The 23,247-nt window shown below is 38.4% G+C and overlaps 1 protein-coding gene across 1 annotated transcript in view; it reads right to left on the bottom strand.

Annotated features, from left to right (window-relative positions):
- LOC128654584 (collagenase 3) overlaps positions 1–23,247 on the bottom strand; it is a 97,198-nt gene that overhangs the window by 21,913 nt on the left and 52,038 nt on the right. Inside the window, exons 6-8 of the mRNA XM_053708578.1 lie at positions 14,565–14,790; positions 10,752–10,882; positions 6,622–6,781 (exon numbers count right to left, since the gene is read on the bottom strand). Of these exons, the coding sequence (XP_053564553.1) occupies positions 6,622–6,781; positions 10,752–10,882; positions 14,565–14,790 (517 nt within the window). The remainder of the gene's footprint in view (positions 1–6,621; positions 6,782–10,751; positions 10,883–14,564; positions 14,791–23,247) is intronic.

The following is a 23,247-nucleotide window of genomic DNA, read 5'->3' as shown; positions in this document are numbered from 1 at the left end:
TCGTCCTCTCACTACTCTACTCCGGAAGCACCAGATTTTATACAGATGGGGATTCCCATTTGCTTTACATATAACAAAGGACTCTAAAACCATTACACTTAAAGATCCAGAAGACATACCTGAAATTTGTAAGATCTTGGCTTTGGAGACACCTATAATCCCAACCACAGCGCTGAATCCAGAGAAGAATAAAGACCCTGACAGACAACCAGATCCGTCTAAATGGCAGACGATCAACCATAAAAAACAAAAAACTAAAGAAACAAGAGGGAAAATTTCATAGATGACAGCTTTTCCATATGGAAGACATGAACGGTGGAATTTCATTTTTCTTAGAGTCTGAGAAGTGGGGAAGTTGACAAAAGGAACACTGAACAAAGATAAGTCTGGGTTACCTTTAAAATTTCTGGTACCACAGTTTTGGGTTCCCTTCCCTGGGAGGCATAGCCCTCTTCACTGACATTCCTTCTCAGAGACTCTTATTAATCTATCATTATAGAGGTTATAAAATGTTGCAGGGCCTTTAGTTTCCCCCAGAGTATAATAATATAAGTTAATTTATTTTCTAATTCATTCTTATGCTAACTCAAAGTTTATTTGTTAGGGGACCTACTGTTGGAGACCCAGAAAGATTGCTTACTATGTTATTAACACTGTATTTTTCTTCTAGCTCCCTCCCCATCCCCAGTGACGACACAGAAAAGTTCACCATATACTTTCCTAAGTACCTACAATCTATACCGTTAGACTTCCAGTCCAGAAAACCACAGGTAAAAAAACTTACTATTGCACCTATCCGCAACAGACACAATAACATGATCCCCAGGATAAAGATATTGTCCCATAATGTAAGGGGGCTAAATACTGACGTAAAACGATGAATGGCAATGACACAATACACCTCCCTGCATGCCAACATTTTATTTCTTCAAGAGACTCATCTACTTAACGACAAAATTCCAAAGTATTGGGCGAAACACTTCAATTCCCATTATCACTCCACAACAACAACTAAAAAGAGAGGCACATCTATCCTTATACACTCCTCACTTAATTTCACAAAGGAAGAGGTAATTGCAGATACTGAAGGAAGGTATATAATAGTAAAGGGTAGAATATTAGACACAGAAATTACTCTTTGTAACGTTTATGCACCAAACGAAAATCAGCATAACTTCTTTCAGCATATCTCATACTTACTCACACAATGGTCCCATACTAAAATATTTATGGCAGGGGACTTCAATATCACAATGTTAAATATTGAACCCACGGTAAATAGACCCTTAACCAATAAACAAACCAGACATAATCGTATTGTTAAAGCGATACAAGACTCCCTGCTACCTCCATGATAGATACATGGGCCACTTTATATGGCAGGACTAATGACACTACGTTTTACTCGGCACCACAGAAATCTTACATTAGACTGGATTACATATATGTAAGCCAAATTCTGCAACCTCTGTTACACGGCTCACAGATCCATGCTTGTGTATGGTCTGATCACTCGATCATTACGTTACAGCTAGAGGGAATATGTGACCCACATAGAAGTAAGACGTGGACCTTTGATGGGACGTGCACCAGAAATCCCCAGACACACGACAATATACTTAAGCTTCTTACTGAATACTGGAACATTAATACTGGCACAGCAACTAACCCAGGGATCACGTGGGCGGCACACAAAGCAGTATTACGGGGGATACTAATTAAAGAGAAAGCAATACAAACTAGAAAATACAGACAACAACTAAAACAATTCCACACAGAAATTGAGGAATTAGAAAAAAAGCATAAACTTCTTAAAACAACAGCCATTCAGAAAACTCTCCAATTTAAAAAAACTGCCCTAGCTACCCTGCTTCAATCACGAGCCATTAGAGCAAGTCAGAATTTAGAGGCACAATACTTTTTATTCGCAAATAGGCCAGATAGATACATGGCACATAAAATCCAAGAGAGAAGTAGGGCCTCAGTTATCTCCTCAATCGAGACGTCTAATAACTCATTGACCTCACACCCCCAAGAAATAGTAGACACCTTCGCAGCTTATTACGGGGAATTATATGATGGTAGAAAGGTTTCATATGATAAAAAGACAGAGACAGCCTTCTTTAATCAAGACTTATTACAGACTCTTTCTGAGGAACAGAGAGAAACCCTAAATGCCCCTGTATCCTCAATGGAGGTATTTGGGGCCATTAGAGACCTCAAACCGGGGAAGGCGGCGGGACCGGACAGTTTCCCCGGTGAATACTATAAGCTGTTTAAAGTCGCTCTAATCCCACATCTAGTTAAACTCTGTAACTATATTATGGAGGGGGGGGTTGTCCCACCTGAGCTCCTGGCTGCAAAGATAGTAGTAATCCCTATACCAGGGAAGGACCACAAAAAATGCCAAAATTATCGACCCAATATCCCTAATTAATCAGGACCTAAAAATTTTTACTAAAATATTAGCGAACCGGCTTAAACATATCGTTCCCCACCTGGTACACCCAGATCAGGTGGGTTTTGTTAAAGGGCGGGAAGCCCCGGACAATATACGCAAAGTAACTAACTTGATACAGACCCTGACAGAATCAAAAACGCCTTCTCTGCTCCTCTCGTTGGATGCAGAGAAGGCGTTTGATTGCATTGACTGGGGGTATATGTTCTTAGTATTACATAAAATGGGGTTTGAGGGAGCCTTTATGAAAGCATTGAGGGCCATCTATTCTGCGCCGGGAGCTCAGGTCTCATCAGCGGGGTATAAATCCCAACCCTTTCCAATTCGCAATGGAACTAGACAGGGGTGCCCTCTGTCACCATTGCTTTTTGCCCTATGTATAGAGCCCCTAGCTGCTAAAATACGCTCGCAGATAGATATCACAGGACTTAAGACAAATAATTCAGAACATAAAATGGCCTTATTTGCGGACAATATACTTTTGACTTTGACGAATCCCCTGGTATCATTGCCCACTCTCCACCAAACACTAGACACATTTTCATCTATTTCGGGATTTAGGATAAATGCAGAGAAATGTGAAGCTCTTCCCATAGCAATGCCTCGACAGACACAAGAGTTATTAGAAGCAAATTTTAACTTTAAATGGTTGAAGCATACTCTAAAATACCTAGGAATCTATCTCCACTCTTCCCCTTCATTGCTGTACAAAGTAAACTACCCTCCGCTGTTCAGACAGATTAGGAAATACATATCAAAATGGAAGCATTACAAGTTCTCGTGGCTGGGTAGGGTGGCCTCGGTTAAGATGAATATCTTGCCGAGGATACTATATCTATTCAGAACTCTACCTGTTAAAATGATAAAAACTGACCTAGAGACGATACAAAAGGACATACTAAGCTATATTAGGGGTGACAAAACAAATAGAATAGCGAGAACAGTTTTATATAGACATAAAAACTTAGGGGGTATCGGGGCCCCTAACCTATTAGAATATTATAATGCTGCCAGATTAGCACAAGATAGCCTCTTATTGAAGAGAAACACAGAGGTAATATGGCCTGCTCTAGAGGCGACTCTGGGAGGATGGGACGAGACTGATGCTATACTTTGGGATCCGGAGAAATCACAATCCTCTAGAGTGAAGGATAAACCTTACACCACAGCTCTTACAGTAACCACTTGGAAAAAAGTAAGTAATAAATTTAAGCTTTTACCAAAATACTCATTATATATCCCAATGAGATATATCTTGCCTGATGAACTCAGGGCTCAAATACAGAAATGGGAAAATAAGGGACTGTACAGAGTAGCAGACTTTATGGAAGGCAGAACTATACTCTCATTTAATCAATTGCAGACAAAATTGAACCCCCTTAAACTTCATTGGTATTTATATTTACAGATACAATCCGCAATGCACTCATATATTAAAAAACCCAGAGATGGCCACACAACACCATTAGAAGACATGAGTAAATCAAAGGACCGCACTAGACGCACCATATCCATTCTATATATAGCAATACAAGATTCACAGACCGCGTCCAAATTTACTTATTAGTAAAGACAACAAAGAATGGGAATTAATATTTCAAAATGCAGACAAAGGACTCCTAAGTGTGGACCTTAAAGAAAATATTACTAAGACTATACATCGATGGTACCTGACACCCACTAGAACGGCCCATATGCATACACAGGGAAACCCATTATGTTACAGAGGGTGCGGTGAAAGAGGTACATATAGGCATATGTGGTGGGACTGTGGAGTAATCTCAGGTCTATGGAAACAACTGTCTTCCTTCCTTAGCCGAATCTTGAACGAAAACGTGGACCTTACAATTCAACAGGCCTTGCTGCACATTCCCATCAATAGACTTAATAAACACATAAATACATTTATTAGGATTTTATGTACAGTCACCCGGACATGCATAGCCAGGTACTGGAAGACAGGTGGTCCCACCTGGACAGAGATTTACAACAAAATTCAGTACACATATAACATGTACGATTTAGCATCCAACACCTTAGACAATAAGGAAGCAGTCCAAGCGATATGGTACTATTGGATAGTGAAATGAACGGTAGACATATGGAACTAACGGAACAACTAAACTTAGGTGACCAATCTGAACACTAACACACATATTTATAGCAGTTAGTACAACAAACACTGAGATAGGATGTGCCGTCACTCCCCTTCCCCGTCCCCTCCCCATCTGATCCTTGATAACCTATTCTACCTAACCTTACCTTCCTTTGAGGTAGTGAGGTAGTATTCTCTACGAACTTAATAGTATGTAACTTGAGTGTTTTGGCTCAGATCCATCTAAAAGTGTTGGAAGGGTTCAGCAGAGAGCAAGCTATCTGTCAGATACATGAACTGTACTATCTCTGATGGAGAATTGCACGACAGTATAAAGGAAAAGTATTTAATCTTTAAATGCTGACCCTCCAAAGTTATGTAAATTTCAGTAGAAATGATTGAGATGTCATTAGAGTTATTAAATGTAATATTTGTTGTTTAGAAATGATTAAGTAGAAGCCTACACTCTGGATCCCATAATCATTGAGATCGCTGCAGAGGAGGGTATATCTGTTTTTGTTTTTGTAAATGTTTATTATTTCTGATAAATAAATAAAAAATATTCAAACATAAATCTTGCAGAAAGGCTTATCTTGAATACCAGCTTGTCTACTATAAGAATCATGATGATAATTAGGTGAAGTTTGGTAGGAAATGTGTAAGGCTAATTGTATAATTTGTTATTATTAATTAATCACAAAAGAATGTTGTAAAATTAACCTATGAACATTTTTTATAAGAAAAATATTCATGTCTATTTAGTTCTACTAAAGCTGAAATTTTAGGTACCACCCTGTACTGAGGTTTCTGCACCTATAAAGAATACAGCCCTCTACTAAGGTTTCTGCACCTATAGATTAAAGGGACAGAAAATACCTTGTAATTACAATACATTTCTATTGTGTTGCTGCAGAATAACATATCAGCCAAGTCGTTTTACTGCAATTATTTATCAATAGCAAAACTCCACCCAACATTTGCCTTATTCAGAGGAGCCAATCTGGACCTTAGTCTGCAGACACCAAGGCTAGGCACAGTCATATTGTTAGTGTAAAGTACATTTGCTTGCAGTTATTATCAGCTAAACCAAAAAAAGGGAAAGGTATGTAGCCTTGTTAAGCCAGCAGGATACCTTTTATATAAAAATCTCAAGGAGTCTACTCTCCTGTTAAAAAAAACCCTGAATATATGCATGCATGACATCAATGTTTGTTGATAAATGTAAAAACAAATCAGAATAGAGCTGGTATTTAGACAATATGGGGCCAATTTAACAAGCTGTCAATTGGCCCCAATGCAGCTGTTTCCGCGTGAGCCTTCAGGCTTGCCAGAAACAGCAGTTAAGAAGCAGCGGTCCTAAAACCGCTGCTCCTTAACTCCTACACCTCCTCTGAGGCTGAGGACATCAATCCGCCCAATATATGGTCGGGTTGATTGACACCCCCTGCTAGCAGCCGATTGGCCACAAATCTGCAGGGGGCGGCATTGCACAAGCAGTTCACCAGAACTGCTTGTGCAATGTACGCTGTCGGCATTCAGCGTTGTCTGTCGGACATGATACGTTGAACAGATCATGTCGGACAGACACTTGATAAATCAGCCCCTAAGTATAAATACTGTTCCTACTGCTATCTAGAGTGGCAATAACATTCAAAAGAGGTTTAATGAGGTTTTCTAGTTGTCGAGCCTGACAAATACTCTCAATGCCAGTACAGTTACACATACTGTAAAGATGTTAGAAAACCACACAATAACTAGATTTTTTTTGTTTTTAAATTTGAATGTCATCAAATTTAAAAAACCCCGAAAAATAGCGTAAGATCATGATGGTTATAGCACCTACTGATGTAACTGGTGCTTAGTCAATAAATACTGGTAGAATTCTTAACGTCCGTAATCATTGCTTCTTTTTATGCATAACTACCGGCAATAACTGACTAGGTTATCATAACAAACATTCCTTATAGATGCATCAACTTCAATAGACTATAGTTAATTTAGCATTAAACATGTAAGAACATATTTTGCTTTATAAACTCTGTATACATGAAGAATATAATCCACTAACCTCCAGTACTTATCTCCAACAAAGAAAATTGCTTTCCTTTCTTCTTTGATATAGAATGCAGCATCTATTTTTTTAACTGAATTTGGAAAACCAAATATGGAGATGTCACGAGGGTATCCCCATACTGTTTTGAAACCTTTTGTAGCCCAATATCGGCGACCTAGGCAAAAGGAACATATTTCATTTACACAAGTAGTCGCTACTAATTATGTTTTCAGATCATTTTTACTAACACCTAGTGGGTCTACATGTTTAAGCAACAATTGCAAAATCATGCCTATGTATCTGATTTTAAAACATATAGGGCCAGATTACAATACAGATGGAGCGTAAAATTGTGCTTTCGCAAGCGCAATATTTGCGCTCCACTTATTAATACCGGCGCACACAAATGTGTGCGGGTATTACAGGTTCAGCGTAATGCAAACATGACCTCGCGTTCACATTGCATTGAAGCTTTGCGCTTCCATAGGCTCCAATGGGGAGCCTGATTTTCATGTTGATAGTCGCGGCAGATAACCTAGTTCAGCAAGGGGTTAAGTCGCACAGCAATGGGCAGCAAAGTTAAAATATACTGTATGTATATATATATGAATATATACATATATATGTGTTTATTTGTGTATATACGCATATTAACACATAAATTTATATGTATAAAAGCATCTACATATATATTTTTTTTGAGTAATAACACTTTCCCCATAGACCACAAGGCAATTTTTAGTGCCGTTTTTTTCTCACACCCTACATCCGCAAACTTTAAGCCCTTAAAACTGCATTGTGCAGTTATTATTTAAAAAATATATAACTGCTTCGTTTTTATTATTTTAAAAAGCAACACTACACTTTATTTTGGGGGCAATTGGAGGACATTTTTAAAATTAAACAGAGGTCTGACCTCTGGTTAATTTCCGGAGCGCTAATTGTATACCACAAGCTTGCGATAGCATTAACCAGCCACTTGTAATGGCTGGTTCTATAACATGCGCCCGCAAACGGGCAAATTTGCCCATTTACAGGCACACGTTAATTTAGCCCTCCACTTTAATCTAGCCCATAAGTAGGCTATGAACTGCTTCTACCCTCTGACGGAAAGATTTGACTCATGTTTCAAATCTGTTCATAGATTTAAACATTTTATATTACAAATCGCAAAGGGCTAGATTACGAGTGGTGCGCTAACTGTAGCGCAGGTGGGATATCTTTTTTTTAGGCTTCGTAGAGCGTCTTCAGCCTCTCTAGCCTCACCAGGACTGGTGAAGCTAAGGAGGCTGAAGACGCTCTAGGGAGCCTAAAAAAAACCAGATGTTGCACTTGCGCTACAGTTAGCGCACCACTCGTAATCTATCTAGCCCAAAGTGTTTAATGTTCCATTAATAAATAACTTTGTAGAAAGTGATGATAAATAATATTATCCACCTCTAGTAACTTAGTAGCTATGCTGTCCTACAGTTCTGTGCTCAGCATACAGGTTCTACACTCTGGTTAATTTTCTAAAAATGCCCCAAATGCCTCCATTTTCATTAACAACTACTGCACTAGGCAGTTTTTAGGGGTTAAAAGAAGCGGTTGTGGTTGTGTTAGAAAAAAAAACCCGACAATGGAAAGTGCCTTTACATTGCGGTCTATGGGAACTGTGTGTTCCCTTTAAATATATATGTATATGCTGATATAAATATATATTTATATGTTAATATGTGTATATACACATATTAACACATAAATATATATATACAGGTAGCCCTCAGTTTACGCTGGGGTTAGGTTCCAGAAGGAATGGTTGTAAATCGAAACCGTTGTAAATTGAAACCCATTTTATAATGTAAGTCAATGGGAAGTGAGGGAGTTAGACTCCAGACCCCTCTCTAAATTGTCATAAGTAACACCTAATACATTATTTTTAAAGCTTTGAAATGAATACTTTAAATGCTGAACAGCATTATAAACCTAATAAAATAATCACACAACACAGAATATATAATTAAACTAAGTTAAATGAACAAAAACATTTGCTAAACAGCATTATAACCCTAATAAAATAATCACACAACAGAGACTTTACTTGCATTTTTCTGCAAACAGTTCTTTCTATGCATTCCAATCTGGACTGATTTATTGACAGGAAGATCTTGTTCCTTTGAAATCTGCTTGATAGCTCAGGTCTGGTTAATTTCAGCTTGCTTGGCTTGCATATCTTTGCTGCAACACAAGCGGACAGCTCTACCTACTGGCTATTTTAATCAATGCACTGCTTCTCAATGCTTTTCAATAGCAGTCACATGACTGAAAAAAAGGTTGTTATTCTGAAACGGTGCAAATTGAACCGTTGTAAACCAAGGGCCATCTGTATCATATATATGTATAATTGCTGGCCATCGCTGCGTGACTTACCCCCTTCGCTGCGCTAGTTCTCATGCTGTGCCTGACGGCATGAGAATGAGGCTCCCATTGGAGCCAATGGAATCGTGCTCTCATGAGTGCAATGCTTCTGTGCGATGCGAATGCAAAGTCACGTTTGCATTGAACCTAACTTGTAATACCAGCGCACATTTGTGTGCACTAGTATTACTCAGTTGATCACAAATATCGCTTTTGCGGAAGTGATATTTTGCGCTAAACTTGTAATCTAGATCTTAATAGGTTACATGCTATAGATTAGCAATTAAACACATTTATTTATTTTTGCATGAAAATTGTAAAAGCTGGTTACATTTTAACTGATATTAGCAGGAAGTACACGTAACATACTTCAGTGTTCGGTCTAATTGGATAGGCACAAAAAAACATAGTTTTGCTTAACACAGTTTTAGTGTAATAAATGCTTAAAGGGACAGTACATTGTAAAATGTTTTTTTATATTAATGTATATTAATGTATTTTCAATGACTTGTTATACCAGCTGTTGAGTATAAAATGTATGAGAAATTGCATTTTCAGGTTTATTTGTGTATATTACGTAGCTGCTTTTGTGCTTTTAAACCACAGCCTTTTACAATGGGTTGAGTTTCAGGTAATATCAGATCTCATACAGAGCTTGATAAATTGACCCCATTGAGAGAACAATGGAAAATGATCATGTTATTACTTAACTATCCTGCACCCCACTGGGAGTGTCTTTTTTTCTGCTGACTGTGTTTACTTAGGGTATTCAATAGCTGAGACTAGGGATGGGCGAATGTTTCGCAACATTCGAAAAATTAAATGAATTTTAACACATTTGTTTGTTTGAATCGAATTTTGAATGTTTACATAACATTCTAACATTCGAGTTTAGAATGTTCAGTTTCGAATTTTATGATTACATTCAAAAATATTTGTTTCAAAAAATTTGAATTTATATATTTGTAATAGTATTTCTAATGCTTTCTTTAAATGTAATATTCGAATTATGCTATATTCGAATTAAAAAAATTTGAATTGATATATTTGTAATAGTATTTCTATAATGCCTTTTTTAAATGAAATATTCGAAATATACAATATTCGAATTAAAAAAAATTGAATTTATATATTTGTAATAGTATTTCTATAATGCTTTCTTTAAATGTAATATTCGAATTATGCAATATTCGATCGAAATAGAAACATTCAAATTAATATATTTGTATCTATTATGTATCAATTTACTAGATTCCCTACCACATGAACTATTGAACTTCTGAATAGTATTTGTTAAATAGAATGTTAAATTTGAAATTTTGAATGTGGACATTCAATCTAATTATAAACATTCAAATTCGAAAGTGACATTCGAAAACTGTAAATAGCATTCGATTATAGAATTTTTAAGAATATTCGTTCGTATCAACATTCGGATTTGTAATTCGAATTTCGGTAATAACATTCATTCTAACATTCAAATTCGGAAATTTACACATTCGCCCATCCCTAGTTGAAACTCCAGTATTAAAACTTTCAGTATAGGTTGGGAAACCACAGGCTAAATCAGCTATTTCAAAGGCCAAAATAGGGGTAAAGGAGCTACTTGTAAACAATTCAAAACACTCCACCAGGCAAAATGGATCATTGGGAAGAATTTAAATGGGAGAACATTTTTGGGTGAACTGTCCTTTTTAAGATGAAAATATTCCGTCTTTAGTATTTACATGTATTGTATTTCATGTTACCTCTAAAGAGATACACAACATCTCTCTCTGGTGCTTCATAAGCTGCATCAACTCTTTCAATACTCGGCCAGACAGAATTAATTGATATTGCTTTCACATCAGGTAATTGGGAGTTTTTCCTCCAAAAGATCCTTAACAGAAGAGAATTGTATCTATTAGTTTAATTTAAAAATATTCTGGGTGTAGGAAAATGTAATCAGTTACATTATGTCCCTATTACAATCAGTAAGAGTTTGCTATGCAAATACATCACATACACCTTGGGTGTTTGTTTTTGGCTTTGTTTTCTGAACCATTCCAATCCATTTGAATAGTGGAAAAGTTTCCTGTGGTACAAATCTATAGCTTCTATTATGTAGTTAAGTAAATGTATAAATATGTGTGTGTTAAAAAGAATTTTCTGTGAACTTCATGGTGTTTGTACAGAAGGAAGCTGCCTGCAACTGTTGAATCATGTGAGGTATTTATTTTACATACATTACACGTACATGCCTACACACACAGTACTCATGCAACGCTATATACTATGGGTAACAGTTTGGCGCGAGAAATCAAATGTTTAAAAGGAACAACTTGTTAGTATGTAACAGAAAGCATGATTAAGTGACATATGGTCACAAAACGTTGCTTGTTTTAACTTGATCTTCAATAAAAGATACTTTTTATACCTACAAGTGCTGGTGAATTACATGAATACTACTATATAAAACATGTACTCTCTGTGCTTATTGGAAATGTAAGATTATGAAAGAGAGTGATAGTGAAAGGGGCCTCTGAGTGAGGAAGTGAGAGTGAATAAAATCAGAAAGGATGAGTGAGAGGAGGGTTAATTGAAGGATAAATGAGATGAGGATAGCATAAGGAAAGAAACGAGTAAGTCATAATTAATGCAGGACTAAAGTCAAGATCCAAGCACTCTCCATAAGCTCCCTGAATAAACATAAATGCTCTAAATTTAACCATCATAAAAATGCATTCCTAACAAGAGTGTTATCAAGTGTTTAAACATTTGATTTGCTACAACTAAGAAAAATCCATTGTGGGCTCAAATTATAAACAATGTATTTAGTATAAGTTCAAAAAACACATTTACAGAATGCACAACACAGTAGCTGTCATAGGACATCCACAAGATGAGGTTACAGAAGATTCACCTATATGGTGTACATTTTAGGACATCCTTCCTCTCTCCCCTAAAACACCATCTTTCCTCATCCCTCATCTCAAACTCCATCAGTCATCCACTGAAACTCCATGCTCCCTCCTTTAAAACTCCATTATGCCTCAGGTATCAGACATCAGGTATCAGGACTCAGATGTCAGATATCAGCTATCAGGTGTCAGGCATCAGGTGTCAGATATCAGTTGTAAGGTGCCAGGCATCAGGTGTCAAACCTCAGGAGTCAGGTGTCAGACATCAGGAGTCAGGTGTCAGACATCAGGTATCAAGAGTCAGGTGTCAGAAATGAGGTGTCAATATTCAGAGGTTTATATAGTACAAGCTGAGCTGTTTCTTTTTTTAATCTTTTTTTATCTACTTTATAGCAATATATAATCACAAACATTTGTGTTTGTGTTTTTTCTTTGTTTGTTTTTTTACTACATGTGAAAGAAAACATTTTGGGCCAGATTATGAGCAGAGAGCAAAATATTGCTTATGCAAGAGTGATATTTGCGCTCCACTCAGTAATACCAGTTCACGCAAATGTGCGCTGGTATTACAAATAAAGCGCAATGCAAACGCGACCTTGCGTTCACATAGAATGTAAGCTTTGCGCTCACAAGAGCGCGCTTCCATAGATTCCAATAGGAGCCTCATTTTTAAAATGAACCATAGATCTGATCACTGGTTAATTTTATGAGCATTAATTGGTACCGTGAGCTCGCGGTAGCATTAACCAGCCACTTGTAATGGCTGGTTCTTAATTGTGCGCAGGTGAACCGGCAAATTTAACCATTTACGGGTGCACAATAAATTAGCACGCTACTTGTAATCTAGCCCTTTATAGTTAAACCAATTTTAAAAAAAAAAATATATATATATATATATATATATATATATATACTGTATATGTTCATAATGTATTTGCATTGTTTTTTGTTTTTTTGTTTTTTCTCAAGCAATCCCATCAAATATGAAAGACATCATATTGTCTGAGAGTTGATACCTGATGTCCGACACCTGAGGCATGATGGAGTTTTGAAGAAGGGCGCATAGAGTTTCAGTGGATGACTGATGGAGTTTGAGAAGAGGGAGGAGGAAGGATTGTGCTTTAGCGGAGAGAGGAAGGATGTCCTAAAATGTACACCGAAAAAAAAAAAACCTAGTAAGTAAAACAAAGAAGAAAGGGACAGTCAAGTCAAAGCTAAACTTTCCTGATTCAGATAGAGAAAAAGAGCACACAATTTTAAACAATGTTCCAATTCACCTACTGACACAAAATGAGTTACATACTTAAAGGGACAGTCTACATCAGAATTTTTTTATTGTTTTAAACGATAGATAATCCCTTTATTACCCATTCCCTAAATCTGCATAACCAACACTTTTTACCTATTTGATTACCTTATATCTAAGCCTCTGCAAACTGCCCCCTTATTTCAGTTCTTTTGACATACTTACAGTTTAGCAAATCAGTGCTCACTCCTAGGTAACACCACGTGCGTGAGCACAGTGTTATCTATATGACACACATGAACTAACACCTCTAGTGGTGAAAAACTGTCAAAGTAAGAATACCAAGAAAACAAAGCAAAATTGGTGCTAAAAGTAAAATGGAAAGTTGTTTAAAATTACATGCCTTATCTGAATCATAAAAATGTATTTTGTAATAGACTGTCTCTTTAAGCTCAACAGTTATATTTAGAAACAGAAAAGAGAGTAACTAATATTACAATGTGGAGTGGAGATAGAGGCAACAATTATTAATATTAAATGTAACCTAAAGTGCTGAAATGTCTGACCCTTTTTCGGATAAGCGCCTTCTATAGCAGATTTTTTATTATTATCATTCCCTTTAATGCATCAATGCTTGAAATAATTCTAAGCTCCTACCAAGACGGGAGCTGTTAATATATTATAATGGTGTGTGATGCTATATTGGACTTCAGCTACTCACGGTATGCACTCAATCACAAGTCTCACACCACTTTAAAAGTAGAAATTATCATAATATTAATCTTTAAATCAAAAGTGATTTTAGCAAGCGATTAAAAAAAGAGAGACATGGGTCTCCAAACGTTTCCCTGGCACGCATTTCACATTAACACTTCTTCCCACTCTGAAGAAGTGTTATTGTGAAACGCGCGTCAGGGGAATGTTTGGAGAACCGTGTCTCTCTTTTTTTAAATGGCTTGCACAAATAACTGTTGAGCTTAAGTGTTTTTAAGTATGTGTGCAGCTATAACTGCATTTATGGAATCTAATAAATAATATGACTTCATCCCACTAATAGGTGCCTAATTAATTAAAATATAAGAATTTGATGGTACTCTTAGTAATTTAAAAATTAACATAGTCCCCTATATAACAGCATATACTGCTCCTACTGAGCATGTGCAAGATTCACAGCATATATGTATATGCATTTTGTGATTGGCTGATGGCTGTCATATGATGTATTAGGAAGGAAAATGTATATAACTTTGACATGTGTAAGAATAAAATCTGCTACTCTTTTGAAATTCAAACTAAGTGCTTTTGCATTGCTCTTAATTATGCATGTATTGATTATACTATTCTACTGTGTTTAGTGATTCTTTAAGTCACTTTGTAATGATTGCAGAAGTAATAAATCAAAGTAATGAATTTACCCATCTTTAAAAAACAGCAAATTATCTCTCATGGTGGTGACTGCATCAAACTCTAACGCTGAGTCACATTTTTTGGGTACTGTAGGATTCTGAAGCTCTGGTTCCTTTGGTTGCTTGGGTGGTTGTGTTGGTTTTGGAGCAGGTTTTCTTGGAGGTTGTGTTGGTTTGGGAGCAGGTTTCCTTGGAGGTTTGGTTGGTTGAGGCTTTGGTTCCGGTTTTCTTGCTCCTTCATGAAAAGGATAAGGTTTCACTGTACAATCATTTAGATTTGCAGCACCACACTAATGACAACTAAAATTAAATACTTGTATTAAAGGGACACTCAAGTCAAAATTAAACTTTCATGATTCAGATGGAGCAGCAATTTTAAATAACTTTCCAATTTACTTCCATTAACAAAATGTGCACAGTCTTTTTATATTTACACTTTTTGAGTCACCAGCTCCTACTGAGCATGTGCAAGAATTCACAGAACATACGTATATGCATTTGTGATTGGTGATTGGCTTATGGCTGTCACATGATACAGACCGCTGCTCCATAACTTGTCTGCCTGCTCGGAGGCAGCGGACAGAAATCAACCCGATCGAATACGATCAGGTTGATTGACACCCCCTGCTAGGGTGGCATTGCACCAGCAGTTCACACAACCTGCTGGTGCAATGATAAATGCCGACAGCGTATGTTGTCGGCATTTATCGATGTGCAGTGGACATGATATGCTACTTCGTATCATGTCCACTCGCACATTTATAAATATGCCCCTAAGGGGTAGATTTAACGAAGGTCGAGCGGACATGATTCGCTGTAGGCATTTAACATTGCACACGCATTTTTTATTTTTTATTTTACTTTTTTTATTGAGGTTTAAAGAATAGAGTACAACATAATCAAACACATGTTATTACAATGATGATACAACAATGATGTCTTCTCATGTGTCCAAGCGCAAATCTATCAGATTTTGGGTCGGCCACTGTACCGCCCCTTAGTATTTGTCTTGTGTAACATATAATCAACAACTTTCCAAATGCGACCTTTATCTATTTATCTTGACTATCTTCCTTAAATTTTCCAGGCTATCTAAATCAGCACTTGGGTCACAAGTCATTTACATTCTATCTACCTCTGCACAAGCATTTCTAGTAAAATGCTTGTGCAATGCCTCCCCCTGCTCAACGGCCGCTAGCAGGACACATCAATCATCCCAATCATATCAGACTGCTGCTTTTTAACTTCTGTTTCAGGCGGCCTAAAACGATGGGGCTATAAAGCAGCATCCGCTGCTTAATAAATGGACTCCTAAGTGCTATTGCATTGTCTTGTTATCATGCATTTGTTCATTATGCAAATATACTGTATTTACTGGTCCTTTAAGAAAATAACAAAAGTGAGTTAACATAAGGACCCCATTTTTCAAGTTGTGTATGCAGCTCTGGGGGTCAATCACTGCAGGCTTGCATGCTTCCTAACCAGTACGCGAGCTATTAGCTGGCGGATGAAATAACCCAGGGTACGTTTGCCACAGGGGGATTGACAACCCCCTACTCGCAGGGCATTGGGCTAGCAGGAGCAGGGGGCAGCATTGCACATGCAAATGATTGTGTAATATTAACTACGCACAGAGTATTGATGCAATACGCTGTCCACATTCTGGGATCTCGGGTGGACAGGTTTGAGTGAGTGAACACTGTCCATCCGATAGCTAATAAATGCCGACCAATTACTTAATTTTCTGACTACGATCAAGCTTTAAAAGCTGCTAAGTGTTTTTGAATTGTATGAAAGAGATATAATATGTTTACTGTCCACCTTGCTGGATAAAGTTGATATAAACAGATCATGCTTTTGAGCAGAAAAACACGCAAATAAGAAGCAGATAAGAAGCATAATTCCTATAATGTATAAACTTTAAGGGTCATTATAGTTGAAAAATTACACAATCTACTTAATTAGAGAAAGCCATTTTTATACCAGGAACCCTCCATCCCCATGTGTTTAACCCCTGCAAGGGAGTTAAATGCATAGTAGAAGCATGGCAGTGCCTAAATGCATGACCCTGCTTAGTAACAGTTGCTGCTGATTCACGAAGCAGTGGTCTGGATGATTGGCACCCCCTGCTAGCGGCAAATGTGCAGGGGGTGGCATTGTATAAGCATTTCACAAAAAAATGCTTGTGCAATGTTAAATGCCAACAGCGTATGCTGGGTATGCTACAGCGAATCATGTCCGCCCAGCACTTGTTAAATCTACCTCCATGGGGTCTATTTAACAAGGGCCAAATAGCCCCTGTTCCCCTTGTTTCTGCGCGTGCCTTCAGGCTCGCCGGAAACAGGAGTTAAGAAGCAGCGGTCTTAAGATGCTCTTTCAATAAAGGATACCAAGAGATTAAAACAAAATTGATAATATAAGTAAATTGGAAAGTTGCTTAAAATGTATTATCTATCTGAACCATGAAAGAAAAAGTTTGGGTTTTGTGTCCCTTTAAGGTGCAATGTATACGATTGGGATGATTAACATGTGTAGGGAGAGCGGTATTGCACAAGCATTTCACACAAAATGCTTGTGCAATGATAATTGCTGACAGCAAAATGCTTGTGCAATAATAAATGCCAACAGCGTATTGATGTCAGGCGGACATGATCCGCTACAGCAGATGATAAATGGGCTCCTTTGCCTTTGCTGTGAACTCATGGGATTTCACTGAAATCTCATGAGATTTCATAGAACTCACTTAAACTGAATAAGACAATAACATGACTGTGCCTGCACATGACAGATGCACACTCCATAGCTTGTCCTGGGACAAGCATCCTGACTGGCTGCTTAAAGTCTCTTTACAGTGGGGTGTGAAAACTTAGGAAATTTGAAGAAAATATCTACCTTTTGTTCAGGTGATATTTTCTAGTCAGCTTTTTACATCAGTTTCAAGTGTGTCAACATTTGGGTATCATTTCCCTTTAAGTACTGGTAACGCCATTAAATGATGGCAGAAGCCAGCAAACAATACCAATACACATGCATACAATAGCAGGACATCTACATCAACATCTGACAGTACCCATATTGCAATGATTATAGTTCTATTTCACTTTAAGGTGTTGGATTGCCGCAGGGCCACTGGATTCTTCTTACCAGTTATTAATGTCATGGTGCCTCTATTTGTTTTAGCTATCCTATTGAGATGATGGTGGAGGTATGAATCAAAATGCCAGCAATAGGGACTAGTTACCTGATAGAGAGTGCCTATAAACAGGAAATTTATCTTGATCCTCCATATAGAAAAGTGGCACAAATAATATGAGCAGCTAAAGTAACTTTATTGCAAATGTAACACAATGGGGCAGGAACAACTATTATTTAAAAAATAAATATATATATATAAATATATATATATATATATATATTATTATTATTATTATTTTTAAATGGCAGCCACCAGAGGGTACTACAGCAGAATGCTATTGAGTGTGGGAAATGTTATTACAAGGAGCAGGGCCGTCTTTAATATTGATTGGACCCTGGGCAAAAATTTTCTTGGGCCCCACCCCATGCAATTTTGCTCTCCACCCCAACATCCCAAAAAACAACTAAATCAATTTTTTTTATTATTATTAGCCCAGCGGTGGATCATCCACTGCTGGGCTAATCATTTAAAAAAAAAAAAAATGCAATATGTGAAACTGGACCTAAGCAGTACTAATAAGTAAATAAATATAAAAATTCCTCCACTGTGGATTCATTTAATATTCTTTTGAATGTGATTCTGGTGTGAGGTTAGCTGGTTAAAGAGACTTAGGGCAGCCAACAGGAGCAAAGCAAGGTAAAGGAGGAAGCATGGAGGTGCAGACAAATATAAGTTTACTGACTGGAACAGCAGAACTACTATGGGAAGCTGTAAAATCTGAGGCAGAGAGAAAATAAAAACTATAAAAATAAACCTTACATTAATGTGTGAAGTATCAGCATGACGCTATACATCAGCCACACCAGCACATGTCGCTTCTTTGCTAGGAACAAGTTCCCTCTCACCCTGAACTAGACAATGCTGCATGGGGAGGGGCGTGTGTGCACTCACTTATTCTTCCCACTGACACCTTTCTACAAAGCACTATTCCCCTAACAAACTTCAGTTAGTTGATCTTAGGGCCACAGCAGAAAGAGCAGGGCTAAGGGGACCAGTAGACTGGATGCTGTCTGTCCAAGGCTGCATGGATACAGTGTGAGATGAGTCACACAGCCTCAAGACTGAAGAGAGCAGTGTATGCAGCTGCACAGATGCTCAAATCCTCATGTGCCTGCCGCTCCAGCTTTCTGCTGCATGCGCCTACAGTCAGCCCTACCCAGAAACAATCCCCACCACCAGAGCAGTTACCTGGTAACAGTGGTAACCCCAGTAGGATCTTTTCTGATGCAGTGGGAAATGGCTGGATGCCGAGTTAGGGCTTTGCATTCAGTGCTGCACAGTGCACATCTAAAACAGCACATGGCACTAGCTTGGCATGTCACATGACACTGGCACGGTCTGGCACAGTTTTTAAAAAAATATATAAGCAGAGTACTTTTGACTGTGACAGTATTAGGACTGAATGTGTGTGTTCCCCATGTCACATCAGCAGTCTGATATGACCCCTCAACAGAGACTGGGCCCAGGGCAGCTGCCCCTTTTGCCCTGTGTTAAAGACGGTCCTGACAAGGAGTAAAGCATTAGCATTTGAGAGGATTTCTGAGTGTGCACTAAACCACTATGCAGACGGCAGATCACTTTAATTTGCAGAGGAGGTAGGACTTACTTATTAAATGTTTTTATTACTTTGTGCAATTTCGGATTGTAACATCAGTGTGGTAGTAGTTGTATGGTGGGGCCAGGGGTCCATAAAAACACATTTTGCTTAGCAATATGCAGCTACATATGCAGCTACAGTCAGCCCTACCCAGAAACAATCCCCACCACCAGAGCAGTTACCTGGTAACAGTGGTAACCCCAGTAGGATCTTTTCTGATGCAGTGGGAAATGGCTGGATGCCGAGTTAGGGCTTTGCATTCAGTGCTGCACAGTGCACATCTAAAACAGCACATGGCACTAGCTTGGCATGTCACATGACACTGGCACGGTCTGGCACAGTTTTTAAAAAAATATATAAGCAGAGTACTTTTGACTGTGACAGTATTAGGACTGAATGTGTGTGTTCCCCATGTCACATCAGCAGTCTGATATGACCCCTCAACAGAGACTGGGCCCAGGGCAGCTGCCCCTTTTGCCCTGTGTTAAAGACGGTCCTGACAAGGAGTAAAGCATTAGCATTTGAGAGGATTTCTGAGTGTGCACTAAACCACTATGCAGACGGCAGATCACTTTAATTTGCAGAGGAGGTAGGACTTACTTATTAAATGTTTTTATTACTTTGTGCAATTTCGGATTGTAACATCAGTGTGGTAGTAGTTGTATGGTGGGGCCAGGGGTCCATAAAAACACATTTTGCTTAGCAATATGCAGCAGTTTATTTATGATTATTTGAAAGCCATGCAGAAATGTTTCCTCCTCAATACACAAATGGTAGGTGCCGTTTTGGCAGATATGAGTTTCTTTTTATTAATATATATATATTTTAATTACATTCCAGTTTACTGCCCCTTTAAGCAAGGACTTTCCAGATGCAAAGAGGCATTTTATCTGCATAAAATGTTATACTCTCAGACTAAGGCCGCCGAACTCCAAATCTAGGCCTTAGTCTGAGAGTATAACATTTTATGCAGATAAAATGCCTCTTTGCATCTGGAAAGTCCTTGCTTAAAGGGGCAGTAAACTGGAATGTAATTAAAATATATATATATATTAATAAAAAGAAACTCATATCTGCCAAAACGGCACCTACCATTTGTGTATTGAGGAGGAAACATTTCTGCGGGCTTTTTTCTGGCCGCACCATAAAATTAACTCTGGTATCGAGAGTTCAAACAAATGCTGCGTTAGGCTCCAAAAAAGGAGCGTAGAGCATTTTTACAGCAAATGCAACTCTCGATACCAGAGTTGCTTACGGACGCGGCCGGCCTCAAAAACGTGCTCGTGCACGATATCCCCATAGGAAACAATGGGACTGTTTGAGCTGGAAAAAAACCTAACACCTGCAAAAAAGCAGCGTTCAGCTCCTAACGCAGCCCCATTGTTTCCTATGGGGAAACACTTCCTACGTCTGCACCTAACACCCAAACATGTACCCCGAGTCTATACACCCCTAGCCTTACACTTATTAACCCCTATTCTGCCGCCCCCGCTATCGCTGACCCCTGCATATTTTTTTTAACCCCTAATCTGCCGCTCCGTAAACCGCCGCCACCTAAGTTATCCTTATGTACCCCTAATCTGCTGCCCCTAACATCGCCGACCCCTATATTATATTTATTAACCCCTAATCTGCCCCCCTCAACGTCGCCGACACCTGCCTACACTTATTAACCCCTAATCTGCCGAGCGGACCTGAGCGCTACTATAATAAAGTTATTAACCCCTAATCCACCTCACTAACCCTATCATAAATAGTATTAACCCCTAATCTGCCCTCCCTAACATCGCCGACACCTAACTTCAATTATTAACCCCTAATCTGCCGACCGGAGCTCACCGCTATTCTAATAAATTGATTAACCCCTAAAGCTAAGTCTAACCCTAACACTAACACCCCCCTAAGTTAAATATAATTTTTATCTAACGAAATAAATTAACTCTTATTAAATAAATGATTCCTATTTAAAGCTAAATACTTACCTGTAAAATAAACCCTAATATAGCTACAATATAAATTATAATTATATTATAGCTATTTTAGGATTAATATTTATTTTACAGGCAACTTTGTAATTATTTTAACCAGGTACAATAGCTATTAAATAGTTAAGAACTATTTAATAGTTACCTAGTTAAAATAATAACAAATTTACCTGTAAAATAAATCCTAACCTAAGATATAATTAAACCTAACACTACCCTATCAATAAAATAATTAAATAAACTACCTACAATTACCTACAATTAACCTAACACTACACTATCAATAAATTAATTAAATACAATTCCTACAAATAAATACAATTAAATAAACTAGCTAAAGTACAAAAAATAAAAAAGAACTAAGTTACAGAAAATAAAAAAATATTTACAAACATAAGAAAAATATTACAACAATTTTAAACTAATTACACCTACTCTAAGCCCCCTAATAAAATAACAAAGCCCCCCAAAATAAAAAATTCCCTACCCTATTCTAAATTAAAAAAGTTACAAGCTCTTTTACCTTACCAGCCCTGAACAGGGCCCTTTGCGGGGCATGCCCCAAGAATTTCAGCTCTTTTGCCTGTAAAAGAATAAATACAATACCCCCCCCCCCCCAACATTACAACCCACCACCCACATACCCCTAATCTAACCCAAACCCCCCTTAAATAAACCTAACACTAAGCCCCTGAAGATCTTCCTACCTTGTCTTCACCATACCAGGTTCACCGATCCGTCCTGAAGAGCTCCTCCGATGTCCTGATCCAAGCCCAAGCGGGGGCTGAAGAGGTCCATGATCCGGTCAAAGTCTTCATCCAAGCGGGGCAGAAGAGGATCTTCCATCCGATTGAAGTCATCATCCAGGCGGCATCTTCTATGGTCTTCCATCCGGAGCGAAGCGGCAAGATCCTGAAGACCTCCAGCGCGGAACATCCATCCGGACCGACGACTGAACGACGAATGACTGTTCCTTTAAGGGACGTCATCCAAGATGGCGTCCCTCAAATTCCGATTGGCTGATAGGATTCTATCAGCCAATCGGAATTAAGGTAGGAATTTTCTGATTGGCTGATGGAATCAGCCAATCAGAATCTAGTTCAATCCGATTGGCCGATCCAATCAGCCAATCAGATTGAGCTCGCATTCTATTGGCTGATCGGAACAGCCAATAGAATGCGAGCTCAATCTGATTGGCTGATTGGATCAGCCAATCGGATTGAACTTGATTCTGATTGGCTGATTCCATCAGCCAATCAGAAAATTCCTACCTTAATTCCGATTGGCTGATAGAATCCTATCAGCCAATCGGAATTCGAGGGACGCCATCTTGGATGACGTCCCTTAAAGGAACAGTCATTCGTCGTTCAGTCGTCGGTCCGGATGGATGTTCCGCGCTGGAGGTCTTCACGATCCTGCCGCTTCGCTCCGGATGGAAGACCATAGAAGATGCCGCCTGGATGATGACTTCAATCGGATGGAAGATCCTCTTCTGCCCCGCTTGGATGAAGACTTTGACCGGATCATGGACCTCTTCAGCCCCCGCTTGGGCTTGGATCAGGACATCGGAGGAGCTCTTCAGGACGGATCGGTGAACCTGGTATGGTGAAGACAAGGTAGGAAGATCTTCAGGGGCTTAGTGTTAGGTTTATTTAAGGGGGGTTTGGGTTAGATTAGGGGTATGTGGGTGGTGGGTTGTAATGTTGGGGGGGGGTATGGTATGTTTTTTTTTACAGGCAAAAGAGCTGAAATCCTTGGGGCATGCCCCGCAAAGGGCCCTGTTCAGGGCTGGTAAGGTAAAAGAGCTTGTAACTTTTTTAATTTAGAATAGGGTAGGGAATTTTTTATTTTGGGGGGCTTTGTTATTTTATTAGGGGGCTTAGAGTAGGTGTAATTAGTTTAAAATTGTTGTAA

This window comes from Bombina bombina, chromosome 3, assembly GCF_027579735.1.
Source record: "Bombina bombina isolate aBomBom1 chromosome 3, aBomBom1.pri, whole genome shotgun sequence".
Taxonomy (NCBI): Eukaryota; Metazoa; Chordata; class Amphibia; order Anura; family Bombinatoridae; genus Bombina; species Bombina bombina.
The sequence above is the reverse complement of the archived record's forward strand: the minus strand, read 5'-3'. Positions and strand labels throughout refer to the sequence as shown.